The sequence below is a fragment of the Aulonocara stuartgranti genome, assembly GCF_965226115.1.
Source record: "Aulonocara stuartgranti genome assembly, chromosome: 3".
NCBI lineage: Eukaryota > Metazoa > Chordata > Actinopteri > Cichliformes > Cichlidae > Aulonocara > Aulonocara stuartgranti.
In genome coordinates, this window is record NC_138941.1 from 60636894 (window position 1) to 60663637 (window position 26744).

The following is a 26744-nucleotide window of genomic DNA, read 5'->3' on the forward strand; positions in this document are numbered from 1 at the left end:
GAGACGGACGGAGAGAGCAGCGTCTTCTTCACAGAGACACCACCTGCAGAATCACCAGAGAGCCTCCTGAGCAGCAGCCTTCATCCTCCTCATCCTCCATCAGAGCTGCAGGTAAGACGAGCTGCACACCTGGACTCTTGCTCTGCCTCTTGTAACACACATCAGGACGGCTCAGTGGACACATTTCAGAGCTGAACAACACATCAGTGTTAGGACTGTTAACAGACACAAACACATCACAGACAGATGAAGGTGTGAAAGCCGACTTTTAGTGTTTTATCCAGATGTTAAAAGCTGAGTTCAGTGTTTTGGGGCTGGTGGTCATCATTCCTCCTGTTCTTACTGGACGTCAGGAGATCCTTTCCTGATGTGCTTGGAGCACAAAGCTCCACAGAGAATAGATTTGAATGTTTGTCTAATTTATCATTGTTGGAGACAAACTTCCTCAAACTGAACTAAAGTAAAACAGAAACATTTTATTTGAACATCCCAACCTGTTGCATGGATACGACAGTGCCGTTGGTCTGTTAGTGTTTCCTGTCAGGAACCTCGCTTACTTTCAGCTCGAGCTGAGCTCAATATCCTGGCTTTTTATGCACTCACACTTTTATTTACTTGTTTTATCTGATTTATTATTTATTTACTGACTGTTTGTATGCAGTGTATATTTGTATAACTTCTACAGCACTTTGGTCAACAGGTTGTTTTAAACGTGCTGTATAAATAAGCTTTGACTGACACATAAAGTAAAGCCAGCTTTGCATTGTTGGAATAATTTGGTGAATTTCCAACAAGCTGGTGACTCGCCCTCCTGCCCCTCCCTCACTTTTCTTTCTAATAAAGCTTCTCATGTCCATCGTTGATGAGCTTCAGCTGGTTAGCAAACACCAGTTTGTCAGACCTGGACCAATCAACACCATCAGCTTACAGGTGCTGTCGGAGGAATGCAGTGCTGTGATTGGTTGGTGATGATTGGGTAGTCTGGTCAGAGACGTGAGTGTGACTTCTGCCCAGATTGACTGTGACGCCTGAACACATCTTTACTTTAATAAACATTTATTTTTATTCTGGAGCCCCGAACGCCTCGGGCTGAAGACACGCCCACTTTTATTTAACCTTATCTGAAGGAAGCTGCTGCTCAGGTCCTGGTGACAGAAACCTGTGAACACGTCAAAGCTGACAAAGAGTCCGAACACAGCGTCACATGACAGGGTTTTTGTGTTTTTACAGAATAAAGTTTTTTGGATGTTGTTAATGTGTGATGTTATATAGAGCTGATCATGTATTATGTCATCTATAAGTTTGTCTTTGTATCACTGCTGTGACAGGGTTTGTGTTTGTGTATAATTTGACACATTAAACACTTCAAACTACAATAACTGATTTTTGTCTTCTTGTTTTCAGCAGAATCACAAACAGCACAGGTTGGTTTTCCACAGAAACAAAGCTCATGTTTATGTTTATGCTCGAGGCAAATACTGAACTCTGTGAGTCAAAACAGAAATAATGTTGGGTTTGATGAGTCCATACACTACAAGTGAAGTGAACTTAATACAAACCGGTTTACAACACATGATCATGTTGTATTCTCTGGATGGTTTCAAACTTTATGTTTGTGAAATTAAACTTTCAGAGAAAATTTTAAAGATACACGAACAGATACAAAATACACTAACTGTGTTACAGGTTTCTGTCAGCTGATTGGCCCTCTCCAACATGCTCCGCCCTCTGCTCTTCCTGTGTGCTCTCATTGCACCGACAGGTAAACGCACACACCTGTCAGCCATTCTGTCCTCACAATACTCAACTGCAAAAACATGAGAGTGACGATGAAGAAAACTTTAAGTACAAATAATCTGACATCGTCAGCAAACTTTCATCCTTTTTTTCCAAGATTTTTAATTATTCTTTAACAATAAAGTAAAACAAAGAGCCAAATATACAAAAACAATAATTCACAGAAAACAAACAACAATCTGCTCCTCCAGAAGCATCTTCAACCCTCAACATCCTCCAATCAAAGAAAACACGTTCAGATTTACACAGAAAACAACAACAAACCAAATGGATCACAAACAGCATCATTTGTTTTCATATTAGTCATGATATCAATAAATACAGTTAAAGTTGAATAATGATCATCTGCTTATCAAAATGCCATTTATGAATAAGTGACATAAAGTCTCTGGTCTGTTTTCTTTGTTTCCAAGAAAGCTAACTGATGATGTCATAGTAAAGCTTTACACTGATTGGTGAACAAACGCTGTTTAATCCCTTCATGAAGTCAGTTTTTCAGCCTGCAGCTCTCCCTGTTTGTCCGACCAGCTAACAGACTGTAGCTCACAGTTCTCATGTGTCTCTGTGTCTTCAGGTGCTCATTGGTTCTATCAGACATCCACTGAGTCTTCAGTGTTGGACATCAGCTCATGTCCCATCACGTATTATGGACAGCAGTACGAGCAGCTCTATGTGAGTAGGATGAAGCCTGATGTTTTAGCAGATCTTTGTGTTTCCATCACTGTGGCTGTTTAGTCTCCACCTGTGGCAGAGATCATGTTTGCAGACTGAGTGAACATCAGCAGTTAATGAAGGTCACACACTCTCTGTTCACGGGTTCAGGCCCTCAGAGGGCAGCTGGCTTTGAACTCAGAGTCTCATTAATGTCCTCTGCAGTGATGCTGAGTATGTGAACATCACCTGATGCAGCTTCCTGAAGCAGAGCGAGAGCTCTGACTGAAACCTAAGCAGCTCTGACACCAACAGTTCAGCTGTAAATGACTCAAAGCACAAAAGATGTTGATGTTTGACTCGTTGTGTCTCTGATTTTCCACAGGTGAACATAACATCTGGAAATGTTACCGCCTGTTTCAACGGCTTTTTCAGTCCTGAAACTGGAGGCGACTGTGTTGTGGAGCGTTCACGGGGCGCAGAGAGTTTTTACTTTCAGACATATTCAAATTATTATGGTTATTGCTACTTCTTTATACGTTTCAATAATGTGAGTGTTTTTCTGTATCACACAGTTAAATCTGTCACTTTTCACTGTTTCACCACAAATTAATTGTATAAACACTGCAAACCAAAAATAAAATTTGAGGTTTTATCACATCAAAAACTTTTGTAAAAGCTTTTAGAGGAAACTTCCTGACAGTGTCTGAAACTTTTCTGTTTGCTCGTTACAGATGTATTTGTATCATCAAATGTATGGGACACAACGATATCTGTACTCGTACATTCAAAACTATGATCCAACGGTGAGTCTCTGAGTGTTTATAAACAACTTTACACGTCTGTTAATGTTTAAATACTACATTAAATACTTTCTAACACAAACATCGTTGTCTCTGCTTTGTAGTCGTAACATTGATTGTGTTTGTTTCTGTCCAGGTGTTTGAGCTTCAGGTCGGTGGAACCACAGTTGATACAGTGACTCTTACTTATACATATACAGCTTATTACTTCAGCATCAGTGGATGCAGACACTCAGGTAAGTGAATCTAAAGCTCCAAACTCAACTTTGGGATTCTGTAAAATGTAACTATTTGAATGTTACGGTGATGTTTGTGCTCACAGTTGTTAAACGAGTCAGTGATCTGTGAGTGTTTGAATTCCTTCAATCCTCAGGTCAGATGTATCGACCTGGTACAGTGATCAGCTCTGATCCAGAAACCTGCTTCAGTCTCACCTGTCATGAGACTGCAGCCCTCAACACCTCCAGCTGTGGTCCACTGGAGCGTTGTCAAGGCAACAACATGTAAATATGTCTTCTTTGTATTTAAAAGAAAGCAGGAAGTGTTAGTATTACATCAGCAGTGACTGAACTCATTTTGATCAGAGCAAAGAGCTTCTTCTTCTTCTTCTTCTTCTTCTTCTTCTTCTTCTCAGTGAACAGTGAGTTTGATAAAATGCTCAAACTTCACACACAGCTGCTGATTCACAGCTGGATTATTTGATGAATCACATATCAATTAAACCCCTTCTGTTTGTCTGGCTGGTGTTTACTGTAGTGCCACCATCAGGTTTTTCTCTGAGATGTCTTGAAAAATGAGAGCTCCCACTGGTGGCTGCAGCTCCCAACAGCAGCTCATTAAGATGTTCATGGTTGGATTTTTTTTTTTTTTTTGATGACCAGGATATGTCCTTACATATTAAACAAATATGTAAACATGTATTTTCTTCCATTTGCGCAACATCTCTAAAATTAGAAATATCCTGTCTCAGAGTGACGCTGAAAAACTAGTTCATGCATTTATTACTTCCAGGCTGGACGACTGTAATTCATTATTATCAGGAAGTCCTAAAACCTCCCTGAAAAGCCTTCAGCTAATCCAAAATGCTGCAGCAAGAGTCCTGACAGGGACTAGAAAGAGAGAGCAGATTTCTCCTGTATTGGCTTCCCTTCATAGGGCTCTAGACTAACTTTTTGCCACGGTTGCACTGGTGCGCCCAACTTGTTTTTTCAACTGCATTGCTTAACACCACTGTTTTAAATGTTCACTTTTTTTAATTGCTGTCCATACAGACAATATTGATTCGTGAATGATTAACTAACAATCTCGTCAAGACAAAGTTCTTTATTTAGAGCAAAGTTCTACACGAAAGATAAGTTACTGAAAAAGTGCTTGTGCTTAAAGTGCGTTGGCACTTTGGCACTCTTTAGCAATATTGTAGGCAATGTTAAACTGAATCATCATCTCGGCTCCTCTGACGACCTGTTTGCTGAAGGACAGTGAGGAGAGGGGACACTTGGGCGGTGCATTTATCACAGCATATAATGTGTTTTCTGGATACACTGGTGCTTTTTCAGCGTTTCAATTCGAAACATATTAGCACAGTTCACAAATGCAGTATTGTCGGCCATGGGCTTTCCACACTCACAACCGTACAGGCAGTGCATCATGTTGTTAACTTTATTGTATCTTAGCCAGGGAAACTGGACAAGCCACTCTCTTTCAAATGTATAAATGTCCCCCTTTCACGTTCAGTGGGCTCTGGCTGTGGCTCATTATCTGATGCCGTCTCAGGACCAGTGTTAGACATAACCTGAGAGGTTGGTGGCTGCGAGTCAGAGCACTGGTTATACATTTCAGATGGATCAGGCCTTAACTCAACAAAAAAGTTATTAATCGTCCTTTTCATCTTTCTTAATGCCCACAGCTGCATCCACTTCTGTCAGGCCTAAGCTGCTCACTCGGGCTAAATATAAACCACAAAAACAACACTTCTCATTCTCTACATGTTTGAGAATGAGACGTCACTGGTTTCAATAATCGATCTGATTCCAATTCACAATGTTCAGATTTGCTTCAATTCCCTATTTGATTCAATTCAATTTTGCCTCAGACAGTCAGAAATATTATAATTCTGATCGTTTATCAGTGCTGACACTTGTGAGGCTTCATCAGAGGTGTGAACATCACAGCAGATGCCTTTGTGTCAAAGTAACTGAGGATGAAACACAGAAAAACATGAAGGAGATTTTCCTGGCCTGGATTTTTATAGCAGATAACCTTAAAAACATTCTGCAGTAGATTGAAAACTGAAGAAAAACATGACTCAACATATAAAATTACCTGATGCTGCTGAAGTGAATGTTACAGAGGTTTTATTAAAAACTTGCTAAGCATTTTGCAATGTGGCATCATTTTAAAACTTTCTTCAGTATTAAACAGCAGAAATAAGCCTTTCTTGTCATTTTTGAAAAAGAAACAGCTGCTGTCAGCGCTTGTACACAATAGTGTGAAATAAGCAAATGAATGGGGGAGAGAGAGAGAGCTGTGCTGGAAGTGTGATTTTATCTTGGTGGAAGCAAAACAGCAAAGGTAAGAGTGAATTAATGAGGATGTTATCAAACGGGAACAGCAGTTTGGATCTTCTTTTGCTGCTGGCTCAGTGAATTTTGGTTGGAGAGTAAAAAAAACCTGCAGCTCAGAATCTGTGAGCTTTTTCAGCCCCGACAGCGTCTCCATTAGTGATGGGATTTCCGTCTGTTTTTAGAGAACCGGCTCTTTCGGTTCGGCTCACTAAAAAGAGCCGGCTGTTTCGGCTCCGAACCGGCTCTTCAGGTTGTTTTGTTGCTTTAATTAATTTATTATTAACAATAATATAAAATTATGCACAAAAGGAATTACTAATGTAAAAAAAAAGTAGTTTTATTTATATATGTTTATATATATATATATGCGGTGGCCCCTACAGACAAAACACGTACAAACTCCAAAACACATTTCTAGCATGAACTGAACTTCCAAAGCAGAGCTACTAGATCACTTAAATTACACAATTGAAAGCATGTGTGTATTGTTTGTGTATTTATACACAAGCATTCATATATAGTCAAATAATTTTAAAAAAAAGGTTCATTTACCTGTTACTACCACACACCAAATCCAGTTATTAGTACTTCCTGGCTTGTGTAGCCACCAGTGTTGGGACTAACGCGTTATTAAGTAACGCGTTACAGTAACTACGTTATTATTGTGGTAACGAGCACGGTAACTAGTTATTATGCCAAAACCAGGAACGCGTTACTTGTTACTGGGATTTAGATGGGCTCGTTATTCGTTACTTCGTGTGGTGGCTATCGCGGAGCTTCCACAGATTCAGTAACATTAGCAAGTGGTGGAGGCCAGCAGGTGGATGAAGGAAAAGGGAGGCAAGAGGAGAGACCCGAAGTGGCCGCTGGTCCGAGAGTGTCAGGTGAACTGAACTTCAGGTAAGAAGTTATGACCTGCAGTCCATCTGGGTCAGATATGAACCAAGTTTAGGTGGAGTTTATTTTCCTTATTCTGACTTTTTCCGAACTGCGTGCTAGCTAGCATGACGGAGTTTCTATACAGCTGGGTGGTGCTATGTTACTGATGTTGAACTTTATTTTGTTCATAAGGTTAATTATTAGAGTTTCCAACCGTTCCCTAAAAAACGGAATCGTCTGGTATTCAGAGAAAATATTACGCGTTTCTTATTGAGGTGAAAAGGAACAGTTTGTCCCGGACTTCAGCTACAATGAAAAAGACACAAAGCTGAAGTTATTCTGTGTTTACGCTGCACAGCTGCCTCTTCTTCTCTCATTCTCTCCCCCCTCCCTCTCCTGTTTCTACTTCAATCATGAAACTGATCAATGATCAGCTGATCGGCTTTTCTCTCTTGTTTGTTTATCGCCCACTTTGCGCCAGAAAGAGGAAACCAGCAGATGTTGCGCTAAACAACAGCAGCACGTTTAAGCTTGATCAGCTGTTGTTAGAATTTATTTAATATTAATTTCTAGTATCAGCTGATGTTTGCTGGAGCCACAGCTGTAAAGCTGTTGGTCATGATATGATTTGTATATCTGGTGAGAGGGAAACATGAAGATGAAACCAGGAGATGTCCTTACTGAATCATCAGAGCTGAACAGGTGATGGAGAAACAGGTTTACCTTTTAGGTGACATGAATGAGTTGAAGGGAAGTTATGAACTGTTTCTGACAAATAACACCAGGATCCTTTTCTAAGTAGCTGACAGCTGGTAAACTGTTGTTGTGATTTAAGGCTATAAAAACAAAACAAAACTGAATAATGTTGAATTTTCTGCCTTTATCAGCTGCGTGTCGGCCTCCACCTGCACTGTGACCGGCCCCACTATCATTGACGTCCACGGCCAGATTAACTCCATCCAGGATCGCTGTGCGTACTCTCTGTTCTCGACTCCGTCACTCCCAGACTTCCATGTTTTGGGGAACTTCAGGGACAGACGTCGTAAAGATGTGAGCTTTTTGGACAGTGTGACGCTGCGTGTGGACGGGCATGACATTCACCTGGAACAAGGTGGGAGAGTTCAGGTAAGCGACCTACAGCCACAGTTCATGTGTCAGAGTGGAGTCTGATCCAAAGTCCTCCCTCATCCTCTGCTGTGTCTCCTCTCATCGTTCTTCTCAGGGCTGTTAGAAGCAGTTCTTTCAGAGCTGCTGAACTCAGTGGTTGTTGCTGTGAAATCAGCCTGTTTGTGTGTTTGACATGTTTCACTCAGTGTTTCCTCCACTTTGTCTCTGCTGTGATGCAGCTGGACGACTCCACGCTGACCCTCAGCAGCTCACCTCAGTTGGTTCATGGTGTGCAGCTCTCTAAGGACCAAACTGGAGTCACTGCCAAGCTGTCGCTCTCCAACCTCATCATCTCTGTCTTCTTTGATGGCGACACCGCACAGATCCTCTTAGAAGGTACAGAAGATAAAGTTTAATTCTTGTAATGTAAACTGTAAACTGTGCTGTTATTAATTGAGCTGCTGTGTTCATCCAGTTTGAATATTGATGCTGATCTGACTCATTCTGTCCTGATCCTGTGCAGGACCTGCTGGTTCATCTGTGGAGGGTCTGTGTGGAAACTCCATCAGCTCTCTGAGTGACCTGAGGCTCTCTGAGTACAGCTCCACCAGGTAAGACCTCATCACAAGCTCAGAGTCCCTCTGACTGCTGCTGCTGATGTTGCAGATATTCTGTTTGTATAAAGCAGCCTGAACTTTGTTGTTTGTCGCCCCCTAGCTGTGAGATACAGTACAGTGAGACTGCTGACAGCACGATCGACTGCACCAGTGTGACTGAACGGTGAGCAGACTGATCCACACAGCAGGAAACATCTTACCACTTTATTTCTAATTCACTTTAAAACATCATAACAGCTGAACAAAGTCATGTACAAAAACATAAGAGAACCAGAACAAAACATCAAATCGCTGTAAGTTAAGATAAAATAAACTTTTATTAGTCCCACACGTGGGAAATATTTTTGGTCACGGCAGAAAGCACAAGTTAAGAGCAGTAAAAATTAAGAAAAAAACAATAGGATAAGATGAGACATAATTACATACTATAAAAAATAAAACAACATTGTGACGGACCGAGTTAAAAAAGCAGGAGTCAAAGGTTTATTAGAAAGGTAGGGTTTTCATTTAACCCCCACAATTTTAATTACAAAAGTAATAAATGTTGAACTCATAAAAGAGGTCAAAGAATCAAAACTGAACTCGGGCAGAGAACTGCAATCTTAACAAACCAAACAACTGCCCAAACAATCGTAACTGACCTGAAGAGGAAATGACACACAGGTGTGTGTGTGTGTGTGTGTGTGTGTGTGTGTGTGTATAGATAGATATCTATCTCCCCATCTATCTATATAGTACTCGTTAAAAGTCCCCCGATACCGGGGACCGATACCACGGTCTGAGAAAAGTCTGTTTGAGCGGCGTGTAAGGGGTTAATCACAGGCGCCGAGTGCCCGCGCCGAGTGCCCGCCCCCAGGCCCCGGCTGCAGCTCAGAGCGGGGGAGAAGGGGAGGCAAGACATGTCAGCCGTGTGGAACTATTTCAAAGTGAATGAAGACGACAAAATAAAGGCGGACTGCAAATTGTGCTCAGCGAAATTGTCCAGAGGAAGCTCGAAAGGTAGCGCATTTAACACAAGCAATTTAATCAAGCACCTAAAATCCCAACATGACAATGAGTACAAGGAGTTTACCCACACTTCTAAACCAACACAACCCACGCTGCAGCAAACTCTTGCAAGACGAGAGAAAATGTCCAGAGACAATCTACGTGCTGTGAAAATAATATACTTCAACAACATGGGAATAGAGCAGCTGCGAGAGACTTCACTATTAATGAATGAATGGTACGGAAGTGGAGGAAGCAAGAAGAATGAGTGGAGTAAAGTTTGACTTATCTGACTGCTTTGTTTCACTTAATGCGCCTTGCAATCCGGTGTGCCTTGTGGTCCGAAAAATACGGTACTGCAAACTAAAGTCTGATTTTGCGTTATTTTAAATTAAGAAATAAGAATACATTACTTGAACTTTGTCACGATGGAACAGGGAGGACTCAGGCGCAGACTGAAAAATTACAGAAAACTTAAATTTTATTTACACACTCCCGGTGCACTATATACAGGTGAGGGGAAAGGGTCCAAGGTTCCCAGGGGTACAGGGAAGAATCAGGAGACGTCCTCTCTCGCACAGCTCCACACGAACAGCACAATTCTCTTGGAATGGTCCTTTTCTCACACCCGCCACTCTCACTGCCGTACTCACAAATAGGCTTCGGTGTCCAAACTTCCAAACAGGGCACGAAGGATCTGCACACAGAGATGAGGAATTAACAATGAGAAGAGTACTCAAAATTGGCTTAGGCTAAAGTAGCACTGACGAGCTTTACTCAATAGTCCAGACGAGGTGCTCTCAATCACTGCCTTAATGAGAGCAAACGAGGTGAGGAGCCACAGGTGATTGCTTGCAGGTGGTGAAGGGGAGCCCACAATGAGCTGCACCCAGGCAGCGTGTAGAGAGTGAAAGGAGAGAGACGTACTTCAATGTACTTCAGGCCCAGCAACACACTCAGACAAAAACTGGTTCTTCCCAAATGCAAGAACTCCAAAACACAAACTTAATAATGTAGTGTGTGCTGTACAGTGCAATGAGGAATGCTCAGATCTGAACATGTTCACATTTTGGACAGAGAGGACAGATGGTTTGAAAGACGAGTGAAAGAAGCCATCTATGTCCACTGTGAGCGACCATCTTTGAACAGAGGAGGTGGTTTACGACACCAACTGTCTGCCATCTATAATCCAGTTCTGACATCCCTTCCCAGACGCCTTAACGCCCACTCACATCCTGGGCCTTTTGACCCTAAGAAATTACATGATAGGGTGGGGCCAGGTTTCACAGCGAACTCACCCAAAACCTTGGCTTTTTTCTTTTCCTACACTCGTCTTCACCAGTGATGGAAATGACGGCATTACTAACACCGTTACTTTTTTCAATAACGAGTAATCTAACTAATTACTATTTCTATTGTTACAACGCCGTTACTGTTACTAACAAGAAAATGCAGTGCGGTCATGTTACTATTTTTCAACAAACATCGGTTGAAGCTGTGTTCAGCTTACCACACCTTCTATCAGCTGCACGGAAGTAGCGGTCTACATAATTAATCTGGGTAAATGGCTGCAAGTAACTGTGCATATGATTTTAAAATTGCCAATTTATATTTGCATTTAAAGTTATGAAATATGATTCAACAGAATTGTTTGCGGTTGTTACAGTAAACGATATAGATTTTTCTACTCAGATTTTTTGATTTTTGTATGATTTTAGATCAATTGTGTTAATACAAATTAGAGATGGACCGATCCGATATTACGTATCGGTATCGGTCCGATACTGACCTAAATTACTGGATCGGATATCGGAGAAAAATAAAAAATGTAATCCGATCCATTAAATATCACGAAAGCACCTCACAAAACTTGCAACACGCCGTAACTCACCTCAGAACGTTAGCACGTCGGAGCAGTGTGGTCACGTGATAGAGCGGCTGTGGCATGCGGGACCTGTCGGTGGTCTGGATAGCATGTGGAGCTTCGCTAGCAACCCGGCATTTCATCTCCGACAAAGTTATCCCGAGAGAAGTAAAGCAAGTGTGTAAGTCCATCTCTGAATGTTTGTAAAGCATTCCCACGTTAAGCTTAACGAGCGACTGCCTCTCGCTCTCCGGCTGCTACTTCAATCGTGAAACTGCTAATGATCAGCTGATCGGCTTTTCTGTCGTGAGTCCCTCTCTCTAGTTTGCTTTTGGCCCACTTTGCACCAGAAAGAGGAAACCAGCGGCTGAACAACAGCAGCACGTTTAAGCTTGATCATCTGTTGTTAGAATGTATTTAATATTACTTTCTACTCCAGGATCTTTTTCTACGTAGCTGACGCTGGTAACTGTGCAGGGGCGGATCTAGCAAAGTTTAGCCAGGGGGGCCGATAGGGCATGAACAGGGAAAAGGGGGCACAAAGACATACTTTTCTTTCTTATTCTCATTTAAAATGTCTAGCTTTTAATAAATAATTATCTGACACCCAAAGTTTTAATTTGATGTAAAATGAATAGAAGTCAATTACTGTATATAGTGACTATTAAGTCTAATATATATACCCTAGTAAGCTATAGTACTTTTTACTTTGGGAAGGTACCATCTGTGCAGTCTGCAATTTTGTTGAAGAAAGATGTTGAATCTATTTAATATTTCTTGAAAAATAATTGATTTCTGTGCATTTTTTTTCACACTGCATCAAATTAAGGTTGATTACGTCGATTAAGCATCATGAGGTGGAGCGTGAGGGGTGGTTCCCTATTTTTTATTTATTTATTTTTGTTGTTGCTGGGAGTTGGAACCCTATTAGTTAGGTTGCTTAATATTTACGCTAAGTACTCTTTAAAATACCAGAATAGGGAGGATGGTGTAGGTTTAAGTTTATTAGATTGATCAGTATTGCTGAACTATGAAATATTTTTTTTGTATACAGGTATAACAGAATAGCTTTAGTGTAGTTGTTGTTTTAAACTTGAGTATGAACTTATACAAAATGCAGCAAGATATTTTAAAAAACAGTTTTGTTGATTAAAAAACATTATATCGGATTCATATCGGTATCGGCAGATATCCAAATTTATGATATCGGTATCGGTATCGGACATAAAAAAGTGGTATCGTGCCATCTCTAATACAAATAGAAAACAACTGTAAATTCAGACACTTGAGGTTGTGCTGAAAAGGATGATACTAAACAAGACAAAGTAAATAGTTTTTAAAGGTGAAATGTAGAGGTAAAATCAAAAGTAGTTAAAATGTCCAGTTATAACCTTTTTAAAGTAACGCAATAGTTGCTTTTCAAGTAATTCATTACTTTTAGAATCTTGTAACTCAGTTACTAACTCTGTTACTTTTTTGAAGATGTAACTAGTAACTATAATCAGAAATGGGCAGTACCGCGTTACTTGTAACGGTAATGCAAAAACGGTAATTTGATTACTGTTACTTTCCCGTAGGAACGCTGCGTTACTGCGTTACTAAAACCGTGATTTTTTTTTGCGAGAATGTCTCATGACAGTGACGTAAGCGAGTGCGACAACAGCTGTGTGCAGATCAACAATGGATAATATATCGAGTGCGGGAGAGAGTATGAGCGTGCAGCGTTTAAAGCGTGGAAGTACTGACCTTACTTTGAGTTTGATTCCATAAAAAGTGACAAAAACATTAGCGTCCGTTGTGCGTGGGAAGAAAACTTCTTTTTACAGCGAAAAAAACCCCTAAACTTCCAAGCAAGCGCCGAGTGCGCAACGACGTAATGGGAAATTCACGGATTCAAACTTGCGGATTCTTCCACTGAGCGCTGCGACACACCTGCACCAGGGTAAAATCTGCCTACCGCAGTCCTGCTTTACAGGTGAAAATAGAGCAACAGGACCGCTGAGTCTTTGACTTTATTTATTTTCTTCTGTGTTTTACTTGCATCTATTTGAAAGGGTGAGTGTAAACACACCAAAAATATTTTATTTTATGTGCTGGAATGTGCAGAAAATAGGTTTAAATGTTAAACTAATTTCTTCCAGTCAGAGAATGGTGCATATAATTAATTTTTGTGCTTGATACATAAAATTAAAAGATTAAAACTAATAAAACAAGTTTTAAAAAGAGACTTTTCCATTTGATTACATTTTGTATGATGGATTATGCAGAAAAAGTAGAATTGGGCTTGTAAATAGTTTTTTTTTTAAATAACCAAGTAACTAAGTAATTAATTACTTTTGAAAATAAGTAATCAGTAAAGTAACAGGATTATTTTTGGGGGGAAGTAATCAGTAATTAGTTACTGATTAATTTTTTCACGTAACTTGACCAATACTGACTATAATTAATTACTTTTTCAAAGTAACTTGCCCAGCACTGGTCTTCACACCTTGGCGTGGGGACAGCTCACCCAAAACCCTGGCTGATTGTGACCCACACCCGTTTTCACACCTTGGCTCATGTGATTAGGTAGAGGATCATTAGGGGGTCGATTGTCCCTCTTGGGGGATACTCCCACAGGTCTTAAATCTGGGACTCTCCACCGCTTGACCCTAGAACTGAAGAACCTTCTTGAATGTGAGGTCAAACGTCCTCAAGCAACTTAAAAAAGTCTAGACTCTTTTTCTTTCTGTTTTCATTTGTACCAGTTAAAAATCATGCAGCGCTATTTTGTAACAATTGTAGAATGAGAGGGGGGCCTGGCTAATTCCAGTCAAAAGAGAATTACAATAATCCAGACGACAGGTCACGAACACATGGATCAAAGTGTCTAGGTGGTTTCTAGGAGGGGGACTTAACCACAGGGTTGACATATGAGTCATGTTTAAGGCTCGGGTCTATTTTCACAACTAAATTGGTGATGCTGGACTTTTTATGCAGGACCAAAGAGGAAAGATCTAAAATCATGACCTCTGTCTTTCTTCTTTTTTCATTAAAATTAAAAAGGTTGAGTGCCATCCACCATCTTTCTGTATTATACTTAAATTATGTGTGTTGTGTCTGCACCCGTTAACAAAGCAAGACAAACAGCTTAACCGTTTTTTACTTGCTAGTAAGGGGAGTCTGGTCGGATCCTCAGAGCAGCACTTTTGCCCTCGACCTCAGACGACTCCAAAAGAACCAGCCTCCCCTGCAGCCTTTTATTCTCTCACACACAGTTTCCCAAACAGCCACTGTTAAACCCCCCTGTGGTGCGCCATAAAATGTCATTAAACTAAGGCACTGAGCATGTGTATGTAACTTCCTGATCACAAATGATCATCTCCCCTCACCCTGTGTATGGCTTAACCCCTCTAATGGTACACAAGCACAGGTGAGGTCATAAATGGCAAGAAGTAAACATCCTCCCTAAATAAGGACAGAGAACCTTCACATAGGGTTTCTGCAGTTAAACACTATAACCAATTACCCCCCCCCACCTAGATGTAGGCCGGGAGGAGGATGGAAACAGAAGAATGTTGTTGATCATACAGTTTGAACCAAGGCTTACAAATTTAAGTAGAACAATGACAACTATTAACCAAACAATGTGACTTCAGCACAGATGGAAGATAAAAACACCTGATCACAGATTATTATTTTATTCTCATTAATGTTTTTTTTTTATTTATTTTTTTATCTGTGGTACAGCTGTAATCTCCTGAGGGAGGCGCCCTTCTCCTCCTGTAACAGTGACATTGACCCAGAGCCCTACATAACCGCCTGCACCGACACTTTGTGTAAATATCCTGCAGTGGACGGACTCAACTGTCAGTTCCTGAAGGCCTACGCCAGAGCCTGCAGTCTACACAACCTCGCTCTGGATGGCTGGACATCAAATACCGGCTGCTGTAAGACCTTATTAAGACCTTAATAAGACATTAATAAGCTCTCCTTTGTTAAAGACCTGAACTCTGGAGTTTTAGAGCTCCCATGTTTTCAGGATAATACATCAGTGTGTTCCTCTGTAGCCTCTGAGGCCTTCTGTCAGGACAGGACCTGCAGCGATCACGAGTTTTGCGGTCAGAAGACGGTCGGTGGTGACACTCGCTGCTTCTGTCGGGACATTTTTGCCTCCAAGTACCAAGCAAACAACTCTTTGGGTACGACAGCTGTGACATCACCATGACAACAGGGCTGAATAATGGAGGAAAACCTCTAACTGTGATTTTTCTGACTGATATTGTGATGTTCAGGTGATCCAACGGTCTGCATGCAGGACTCTGCTTCAGTCACTCTGGTCGGTTGTCTCCTGGAGGACAAAGACATCAACTACTCTGCCTTACACCTCAACGACCCGACCTGCAGGGGTCAGGTGGACGAGCTCACCCACATGGTGACCTTCAGCTTCAACAGCAGCAACAGCTGTGGGACGGTGGTCACGGTGGGTTTCATCTCCTCCTCTTTACCTTCTACAAGCAGCCAAACATCTTCCAGCATCTGCTGAGCTTCTCCTGCTCTGCTGCAGTTTGGGATCTTTCTGTGAGATCAGCTTCACCTCTGAGCTCTGTGGCTTCTCATCATGTTGATGATCTGTGAAGTTCATACACAGAAACATCAGAGTAGGAGTTTGATTCAGTACAGGAAGAAACTCTCTAATGTTTATGCTGTGTTAAAATAATGTGACTTCATTTGATGTGCTCGACTTGTCTGCGTGACACGAGCGGTCAAAGGCAGAGACAGAAAGGAGACTAAAGCTGTTGTTGTTGCTTTTAAGAACAAAGTGAATGAGTTTGATGTTTTTGACGTGTCTATTTAGCAGATTGTTTCTGATGAAATCTGTGATTATAATCACTGACAAGATGTCATAAACATTGGACTGAAAAAACAAGGACACTGTCTTAACTTAACTTACTTAACTTCATACGTCTGAGTTAGAGGTCCATCATCTTCAAAGTGTAGTCAAAGTGTTGATGTTCTCAGATTAAAATCACTGTAAAGAGACTGAAAATAAAGTTAACGTGGCTTCATGTGTCTGTGCAAATAAAGCAAACAGAGCATGATTTACATTCACTTTTTCTAATTGAATAAAACTGATTCAGTGCATTTTGGGATTAATGAACTGAACTGAATAGACAAATGTTAACAGTCAGTAGCAACATCTGATTTTGTGACTCTGCAGACCAACAACAGTGAACTCATCTACAAAAACACCATCATGAACCAGAACAGCTCCTCTGACATCATCACTCGTCACGACCAAGTCTACATCGACTTCTCCTGCGTCCAAACTCAGCCGGACATCAAGACTGCCACCTTCAGGATCAGAGACAGGTGTGTGGTTGAATTACTTTAAGATGTGAAGCTTCTCATGAGGTTTGTGAGTCAGAGAAAGCTGAAGTGTGTTTGTGTTCTGCAGCTCTGTGATCCAGCACATCACATCTGGAGTTTGGGATTACACTCTGACCATGAAGGCTTTCACTGACGCCGGCCGCACACAAGCTGTGGAGTCCAGCACTGAAGTGCAGCTGAACCAGAAGATCTGGGTGGAGCTGAAGTCTGACGGACTGGATGGAGACCTGGTCGTCATGGTAACCGACTCCTGCTGGGCCACTGACCAGCCATCACCCGACAGCACTCCGAGATACGACCTGATCATAAACGGGTGAGACAGACTCAGAGAGTCATGTGGTTTTGATCTCTCTCATGGACTCCTGAACAAAGTGTGTTTTCCTGTCTGTGAGCAGCTGTGCCAACCCTGCTGACCAGACTGTGCAGGTGGAGGACAACGGACTGGGAACCTCCAACTACTTCTCCTTCAACATGTTTGAGTTCACCGGGGGCTCTGGTGAAGTTTTCCTGCACTGCAAACTCCACGTGTGTCCCAAACAGAACAACTGTGTCCCGGTACAGCTTTGTTACCAAACACATCACACACAATCAAATGTATCTCTCTTCTGTTACGATCATTAAACAGGTTATTTTCACTTATTCTTGTTTCTATTCTGACACAAAAGCTCAAATGTTCTCAGCAGATTCAGTCCTGAATGAAAGGATCAGTGTTGATCTTCTAAAGTCTGGACTTTGTCTCTCGTTGTCTTTAGACTTGTCCTGCAGGTGCTCGCAGACGCAGATCTGCCAGGTCCAAATATGAAGGTGAAGCCTTCATCAGCATGGCCTGGACTCATTAGGTAAGACACAGTCTGCTAGTGCTGAGAAGTGTTTGTAGACAAAGTGCTGATTGTTAGTGCTGTAGCAAATATGTTTCCCATAGAAAAATGTTTTATTTAATTCAACAGAAAGATATTTACTAAGTTCCTCACCAATGAGTTTGTGTTTCGAACTGTCCTCATGTGATAAACTAAATGAACTGCTGAGTGAGTGAAAACTCTTGGTGTGTCATCTGTAGCCTGACAGTCCAGGATCAGGGTGAAGGCCTGTAGTGTTTTCAACAAGGATGTTGGTGACACTGAGTTAAACCACAAATCAAGACCCTGGAGATTAGTTGCAGCTTGTTTAATTGTCTCCATGAACATCTGGGGAAAACTGAAATGACAGATAATAAACTGCATCTCAACAGGTAGAAGCATGTTTACATCAATAAAGTGCATAACGCTCACTAAAACATTCATTTCAGCAAACTATACATCAATATCCAAACCTATCTGTGTAAACTATCGTATAAAGAAACTTCCAGCCTGAATAATTCAAAGTAGATGGCATCTGATTACATTTCTATACTACCTTTAGCATGTGGAGCTAGTTACCCAGCAAAAACCGAGCTGCCGGAAGTACTTGTCCTGAACCGGAAGTGCCTGACCAGAACCGGAAATACATTTTAGCTCTTTTCCTTTTAACAAAAACGTATCTAAAGCATGAATTATACATTTTAACATGTATTAATTTTTTTTTAATGACAAATATGTTTAGAATTATTTATTTTAAACGTATTAACTTATTTATTCAGAAAAATGCCTTAGGGCAACATACTCCATGCCTGGCCTCAGGAGGCCACTATGTTAAACAAACATTATGCAATCAGTCCTTTGGCAGGAGGAGGATAAATTCTGTAACCGGTCTCATAAATGTCTTTACATACCCTTGATCGCATGTCTTTACCTCAATGTTCCTTACTCGATTGTCATTGCTTGGGAATTTGGCAGTGATCCTGGCCATGGGCCAGCTGTTTCATGCAACCTGCTTGTCCTTGAGCAGAAACAGGTCACCAACTTGGAGGTTTCTGCGTGACCCAGTCCATTTCTGCCTTAGCTGCAATGTGGGTAGATACTCTCACCTCCAGCGTGGATAGGGGATAGGACGAAAGGTTTCTCTGTATCAGTGGACACTGGGACGAGCGACCTTGCATTTATTATGGCTGTAACTTCAGCCATGAGTGTCCAGATGAGTACTTGGAGGTGAGTGACTTAAGTTTTTACTTGTGTTCTAATTTCTGAGTCCTTATCTGGTTCAATCAGGTCAAACATTCCACTCACTTTTGTTGTATCTGCGGCAGGATGGTGGATGAAGGGTGGTCCGGTGAACCAGGTGGACTTTTTCAGTTGGAATGCTGACAATGACCTAGATCAGGGGTGCCCAATCCCGGTCCTCAAGAGCTACCGTCCTGCAGCTTTTAGATGCATCCTTGTTCCCACACACCCGAATCAAATGAATGGCTTGTTATCAGGCCTTTGCCAAACATGATGGCATGCTGAAGAGGTAATCAAACCATTTGATTCAGCTGTGTTGGAGTAGGGATGCATCTAAAAGCTGCAGGATAGTAGCTCTCGAGGACTGGGATTGGGCAGCCCTGACCTAGATGCATGGTCTGGTGGATTTTCCTCTGTGTGCACATAATGCCACTATTCTGGCTTGATGACTGGCGAATGCGCCGTACTCTGTTGTGAACATATGCGTAAAACCTTTTTGACTACAGATGTAGCCAAGCACTACCTTACTGTCTGTATAGAAGTGCACTGCATCAAAGTTTAAGTCCAACTCATTTTGAATGAGGTCGGCCATTTATGCTGACAAGCTGGCTGCACATAGTTCAAGCCTTGGTATTGTAGGTTCTGACAGGGGGGCTAGTTTTGTTTTGCCCATTACGAAGCCTACCTCGACGTTCCCATCTGTTTGATTTGCCTTTAAGAAGGCTATGGCTCCTATGGCCTTAGTAGAGGCATCTGAGAAAAAACACAGTTCCTTGCGCTTTGCTCAACTTAGTGAGGTGGATGTGTAGGTTCTGGGAACATGTAGTTCTTTTAGGTTCTGAAGGGAATTTCTCCACATTTCCCATCTGCTTTGTTTATCCTCTGGAAGGGGTACGTCCCAATCTGAACATTCTGAAGTAAGCTCTCTGAGTAGGGCCCTTCCTTGGATTGTAACAGGTGCCAATAGGCCCACAGGATCGAAGATGCTATTGACAGAGGACAATACACCATGGCGAGTAATTGGCTTGTTTCAGTTGGTGACTGAGTAAGTGAATGTCTCTTGTTATTTCCCAAATTAAAATTAGTCCAAGGCTTCACTGGGATTGTGTCTCTTCACCACTTAAATCTAAATTTTTAATGACAGGAGCACAATCTTTTGGGCAGAAGGCCTGCAAAACAGCCTGAGAGTTAGAAACAAACTTATGCAGGTGCAGGTTGGGTCCAGCGAGTGGGGCTTGTGCTCTTTGAAGAAAATCTATAGCCTCAGCAGGAGAGGAAACAGAAATCAAGCCATCATCTACATAAAAGTGCCTCTCCACGAACTTTACTACATCTGCACCATAGTCCTTTGAACCTACTCTGAGGCCTTGCGTAGTCCATAAATGGCAACAGCAGCAGATGTTGAGTTGCCAAACACGTGGACTTTCATTCACTCGATAACTTCTTTGTTTAGATCGTTGTCCCTGTGCCACAGAAAACGGAGGAAGTTGCTGTGGTCATCACGCACCATTAAACAGTGAAACATTTGCTGTATATCTGCCATGATTGCAACATTTTCTGTCCGGAAGATGAGAAGAACTCCGACGAGTGTGTTACTTAAATCGGGGCCAGTAAGGAGGACATGGTTAAGTAAAGGTTTTTGTGGGTGGTAGACTCCAAATGTTGGAAGATACCAGCACTCTTCTCCTCTTTTCAGTGTGTGTGTGGGTGTGGGACCTCAGCATGACCATTGGAGAGGATCTTTTCTATAAAGGCCACATAATGCTGCTGTGTTTCAGGTTTCCTATTTAGCGTCCGTTTTGAGGATGAGAACCTTGTGGCTACCTGTTTTCTGTTTTTTGGTAATTGCTGGTGGGGTTCCTTAAACGGAAGTGGGGAAACCCAACTGTTTTCCACATCTCTGTACATAGCTTGGTCCATTATTTTTAGAAAGTGTCCTGTATTAAGTGAGCTGGTTTATTGTCGTTATCTGTCTGGTTAAAAAAATGTTTGACCCAGAGTTTGTTTGGGCGCTTTACCTGGCCTATTTGTGTGTGACACTTCTTTGAGTTGCAGAAGGCTGCTGCATGGTTCAAAAACTGAAGGGCGGCCATTTTCTAGAACAACTGTCTTCAGGGTGCTGACTGTAGGCCTATGAACATTACCCAGACAGACCCAAACAACTACAACCCACCCTAGGTCTAGGCACTGGGCAAAGGGGGCATTATGGGGGCCATTAATTCTCTGCCTGACCTTCTGTGCCGGTAAAACATCTGCCATGTAAAACACATCCCTAGTAGCAGGAGTATTTCGGCTTTAGGGTCTAGTTCTGGGATGTACTTTGCTATGGTTTGGAGGTGTGGCTGGTGTAGCACTACGCTGGGAGTTGGGATTTCACTCCTATTGTTAGGAATGTCCTGACACTCTATGAGTAATGGTAGAGGGATAACTACTGACCTATCCAGTGACTCGATATGGAAGCCTTCAGCTGTTTTACCCCATGTTTCTACTACACCAGAGCATGTTCTAAGATTGCAGGAGAAAGGTTCACTTTTAATGTCAAAAAGTTCGAAGAACTCAGGCTTGGCTAAAGAACAAATGCTCTGATCGTCTAGTATTACATATGCCTTAACAGCTCTGTCTTTGTAACCTTTAGGGTACACCAATACAAGACATGGAACATGAACGTCCCCACTGACCTGGACCGCACACGTCTGTGCAGCTTGTTGTGACATCAACTGTGTCGTGACCAATGTTCCCTCTAATTTTTCATGTGTCTGAGCGAACACACAAACTCCCTGAGCGATCCCTTGGACCACTGTGAGCAACAGCAGACGTGTGCACTGTGGTCATGCCAGCATCAAATCCATCCAAGTTACATGGTTTATTAAAATAATCAAATTACAGCATTTACATTTATGTTAGACTACTTTTAATTAACTGCTTTAACCCACTTACAATGAAAATTAAAATTAAAAAAAAAGAAAGAAAATTAAAATATATCTTGTTCATGACCTGTGTAGTATGTTAACACCATTGGAAGTAAAAAAAAATAACTTCAACTCTAATTTTGAAAACACAGTTATTATTTTTTTTAATAGAGCTCTGACTTGTATTATGAGTCTGAGTCTGTGGTCTGGGAGAGACTCCTGTAACTCTGTCTGCAAAATACAGCATATAATGACCAATGTTGGGCAAATAATTATATAGTTAGTTCTTCAAAAAAACTTACTGAGTTTTGAAAACAACAAAGTTTTTGCAGCTGTTTACTTAAAATGCTGCCAAGTCGTTTTTTTAAACAAACATTTCAAAATATGTATTTATTTACAGAACAATCAGGTGTTCTGCATCAAATCTGATGCCACACAAATTATTTGTGCCACTCCAAAAAATTATTTGTGTCCACTATGAGATAAAGGAGAACATCAAAAGCCTGATACCTGCAGGCCTGACAACAGGAGATGTATCACTCCTGTAACACCCGTAACACTCACCTCATTGTTCTCACACACAACACAACTATTGACTACACACTAACCATACAAGATTTGAGCTAAACGTAGCAAATCAAAACACCGTAGTCACTCTTAAAACTTCCCCCCTTTCCTAAACAACTAAAAGCCATGTTGCCATATCATTTTTTGATTGGTCGACATTTTTCGAACAATAGGAAAGGGTGAGTTTTTTTTTTATTTTGTTTTTGCTCACAGGCGGAGAGTGCTTTCGAGCGTTTTTCTTTTAAAATGCTGTTTTTACCGTTTCTTCTCGCAGTAAATATAAACAACAATAGTATTCAGAGAGCATGAGGGTGGGAATGGATGTTTGTATCTGTGTGTGCCTGTATGTCTGTGTCTATATGTCAGGTTGGGTGTCAGGCGCCACCTCTCTGGGGACATCTCAGGCCCTCCAAGGTTTGGAGGCCTATCTCCCCCTACCACCACTTCCCCTGCCAGTGGCGGACCCCTCAGACATCGGTGCGTTGGTGGTTCTTTGTGTCCGGGGATGGGCGTCCAGGTACACACCGGCTCACTCCTTGGCGGCCGCTTATCGGGGCCTGGAGCCTGGGGCTCGCTCGGGCCACTTCGGAGGTGGGGTGCCCCCGGCCTCTCGGCCTGGGGCTCGGTCACTCAGGCGCAGCTGGCTGCCGGCGGAGCTCACGGGCGCGTCACTGCAACCCCCCCTGGCTTCTGCTCCGCGGCTGCTGAGTGAGCCCTCATCTGGGACTCTCCTCAGCTCTTTCCGGGACAGTGGCGCAGCTGCCCCTCTGTTGGTCTTCCTTGGTCTCTTGTGTTCTGGGGGCCTCTGGATGTCTGGAGTTTTGATCTCCTCCACACCTGCTTCACGCCCTGGAGGACGGGGCTGTGGCCCCCCCACACCCTCTAGCAGATTATTACATGAAGGAACCTTTTAAAAAACAAAAAACAAGCGCGTCCATGCTCACAGGTGTACACACGGGTGATCACACCCACAAACTACACCCTTTTTGGCTCCTACCTCAAAGCACACTGTGTTCTGTTGATCTTATGTGCTGCACAATAATGTTTAACATTTAGTATTTACTGTCATATTCCCATATATCATTGTGATGTTGTTTATTCTATTACTCTTGTTCTCTTCTGCTTGCTTTCTTTTTTCTTTCTCAGCAGGTGATCCAGGTGATTGATATATGCTTTTTTTTTTTCTCTGCCCGTTCTGTTGGTTTTTGTCTTTTGCCCTTCTCCCCCGTCCTTCTTCTCAGCTGTTTCTCTTTCCCTCTTTCTTTCTCCCCTTCTTTCCCCCAGTCAAGTCTGTCCCGTATTCAGTAAGTGAAAATAAAATAAACAATAAAAGGTGAATCAAATGGACCATTACGGCAAGGCTGGGATGGTCAGTTTGGTAAAGTAAATCCGTTGGGCATCTTTCTTTGCCTTTAGACAACAATTCTGATGGCAAAAGAGCCAAACGGGACAGGCCAAAACAAAAAAAACAAAAAAAAAAAACAATAGTATTCAGGAAGAAAACCAAGCATTACATATGTTTTTATCATAACACGTTGTCATTAACCTGGCTTCACTCCACATCAGCCACGCCGCTTTGCTAGCTAAAACACCGGTGTCGGCACATAAGGACGCTGTCACAGCCTGTCAACGACGTTGATTAGCTGCGTGTATACGAATGTGAATAGCATCATTGGCTGGACTATGGGATAAGGTGGCATCGTTCTTATCACATACTGGAGCAGCCAGTCACTTGCTGACTAACACTGCAAAACAGAATTGTTAACGTATTTACTTTAATTTCAATTCAGGTTAGTTTTTTTTTTTGTGTGCAATACAGCTTTTTTTGTGCACAGAGACCATGCCAGCAGTGCGCAATTGCGAACACGCGCAGCTTAGAGGGAACATTGGTCATGACTGCTTGCTCTCTCCCCGCCATTCTCTTGTGCTGGAAGTGGAGGCTTGTTGGTCTGTGGTGGAGGACTGTGTCGTGACCTGTGCTTTCACATTCAGAACACTTTGCTGAAGATTTGCATTCCTTCGCAATATGAGTGTCTGAAGAACAGCATCTGAAGCATATTTCTTTTCTCTTTAAGGAAGGCCTTCCTTTCATCAAGTGATTTCTTCCTAAGCATGAATTACACATTTTAACAACATGTATTTATTTTTTTTATGACAAACATGTTTAGAATTATTTATTTTAAACGTATGAACTTATTTATTCAGAAAAATGTTTTAGGACAATACAAGGCCCATCTCAGCTCTGAGGATGAGCAGATGAGAGGAAGAAGTGACATGACAGAGAGGACTGAGGGTTGTTCAGCAGTCACAGTGGGGTCTGGTTTATCTTCTCAGGTGGTTTCCATGGTGACTCGGACTGACTTACAAGTTACTGACCTCCACGATGATCCTTGACTTCTGATTGGTCCTAAGCCAGATTTTGGATGTTGGAAAGACTGAGCTCAGTTCTGCGGCAAACTCCCACAGCTGGAATAAGCAGATGTTTTTTTAGAGCAGGACCAAACTGTCGTCTTTGACACATGATAAAGTTCAGATGATGTTTTTTTTTTTCAGTTTCATTAGTAACTTGGTGAAAGGGAAGAGTGTGAGCTGCATGTGATTTCCAGCCTAACCATATAAATAAATCTGGGGTAAATCTACACTCCTGAAACTTAACAGAATCAGATCTCACTAACACTGTCAGATATTTTACTTGAGTTAAGGATACTGGACATATTTATTTCTTGGCTATATTCATAGAAAGAAATATATGAACACAGGTCCAACGCATCCATGAACAGTGAGGCCTTAACCAAAGCGGTATCTTTCTTTCTCAGGTTGTTGTAATTTAAAATGATTGAGGTACAAAATGATGAAAATTTCCAGTGAATCAAGTAAAAAATGGTTTATGCTGTGAACATGAAGTGATTCAAAAGTAAATATGAAAATCATCTCTTTAAGAAGGTGGTAATCAGGGTAAAATATTTAAAGGGGATCATCTGGTTTCTTACTCTTTGTTTTGTAGCTGAATGTTGTAAAGGTGAAGGTGTGTGGATTTCATTTTCACCTGTTATCAGACCATTACAATCATGTGAAGTATGCAAGCAGAGTCTCTTTAACTCCGATTGTCTTCTAAAACAAGCCGGATGCAGCTCAAAGTGGACACAGCTGCTGAACTGTTATTAGCGAAAGAACCAAGAGAGGACCACAGCTGAGTTATTAAAGTTGTAATTTGGTCTCTTTAAGGCAGGTAAAACAAACCAGTGCTGGAGTCCATGTGACAGAAAACTGACCAGCTGTAACCAAAGCTGCAGTCAGCTGATCTGTGGTCGTATCTTTAAACAACTGTGTCACAGTGAAACAAAACAGCTGGTTTATGTGTTTCCCATTTGAGCTGCTGATTGGCACTTAAAGTTGCAGGACAGCATCACCTTTACTGTGATCTTTAGTGCTCTGATAAGCTCAAGAACATATGGAAGTTACATCTTTCCTTTTAGAAAACACACAGTACAAAGTGAGCATGATTTCATGGTGACTTTTTCCTTTCTGTGTTGTTTTTGGAGGCAGCAGTGTTGATAACAGCACATGAAACTGAGACTTGATGCTCTGCTTTGTCGCCTTCACGCTTTACTGTTTGTTCCAAAAGACCAAAAAAATAAATAAAGGACATGGGTAATAAAATAACCAGAGTTTGTTTTTTCTCTTCTTTGTCACTTCCACTCAGAAACTGTTTGTTGCCATCAGCTGTTTCCAGGTGTTTCCAGCTGTTTCCAGGTCCATTTCTCTTTCAGTTCTAAGATTATAAGATCAAAAGCACATTTCTTTCATGTCAGTCCGTCCTTGATGCATATATGTGTCGTACTGTTTCACAATGTGTGCCCCATGGACCTTCACAAATACGTTGTCTGATTTGCTCCATCATCAAACTTTGTCTTGAGGTTCAGCTGCTCAGGAGGATGAGATCAAGAAGTGTGACAAAAGGGTCATTGCAAATATTGCAAAGTCAATCCAAACACCAGCAACTGTGAGAAATGTGATGCGCTTCACACAGGAAAGGAATGTCTTTCAATGTCACCGTTTGTCTTAGGCTAAACTCGTGAAACAGCCACGTGTGTCACACCTTTTAATAGTTTCATAAGCTTTTCATGCCTATGTTTCTTTAATTATGCCTTGAATTAAGTGGAGATATCATCTGAAATTCAGGAGCGGGAACACTCCTCCTTCACGCCCCTTCGGACCTCAGACTATAAATGCCCCCTTCTCCAATACCCGCTGTTCTCTGGCGAACTTTCTAAGAGCTTAAAATCCTACTCACCCTTTCGGCTCATTACCATGGATTCCCTGTCGCTCAGCCCATTGAACGAAGACCTCATTCTTTCTCCGCCTGAATTTCCCCTGGCAGTCCTGGATCCGCAGCCTGTATTTCCAAGCGGGGCAGCCGTGGAAAGCCCGATTACCACCGGCCCGTCCGGGGAGCGCTCCAGCGGCCATTCTCGCCGCTCGGCTGTATCCATTGCTCCGAACTCCTCTCTCCGCTCGCTTCAGCAATACAACGGCTCTGGTTGCTCTTCATCC

At 41.9% G+C, this 26744-nt stretch overlaps 1 protein-coding gene across 2 annotated transcripts; it reads left to right on the forward strand.

Moving 5' to 3' along the window:
* Positions 1 to 25853, forward strand: LOC309702028 (alpha-tectorin-like). 2 transcript variants are annotated; one of them, XM_082526418.1, is made up of 19 exons: positions 1 to 111; positions 1405 to 1424; positions 1687 to 1762; positions 2372 to 2469; positions 2834 to 3254; positions 3388 to 3487; positions 3625 to 3754; positions 7582 to 7819; positions 8041 to 8197; positions 8325 to 8412; positions 8519 to 8581; positions 14999 to 15198; positions 15319 to 15450; positions 15544 to 15731; positions 16470 to 16621; positions 16707 to 16952; positions 17035 to 17194; positions 17392 to 17478; positions 24525 to 25853. In XM_082526418.1, the coding sequence occupies exons 5-18, from the start codon at positions 3183 to 3185 to the stop codon at positions 17476 to 17478; spliced, it is 2013 nt and encodes a 670-aa protein (XP_082382544.1). In that variant the 5' UTR covers positions 1 to 111; positions 1405 to 1424; positions 1687 to 1762; positions 2372 to 2469; positions 2834 to 3182; the 3' UTR covers positions 24525 to 25853. The 2 variants fall into 2 exon arrangements, with proteins under 2 accessions (XP_082382544.1, XP_082382543.1); XM_082526417.1 differs by having other exon boundaries at positions 1408 to 1424.
* The last annotated feature ends 891 nt before the right edge of the window (positions 25854 to 26744 follow it).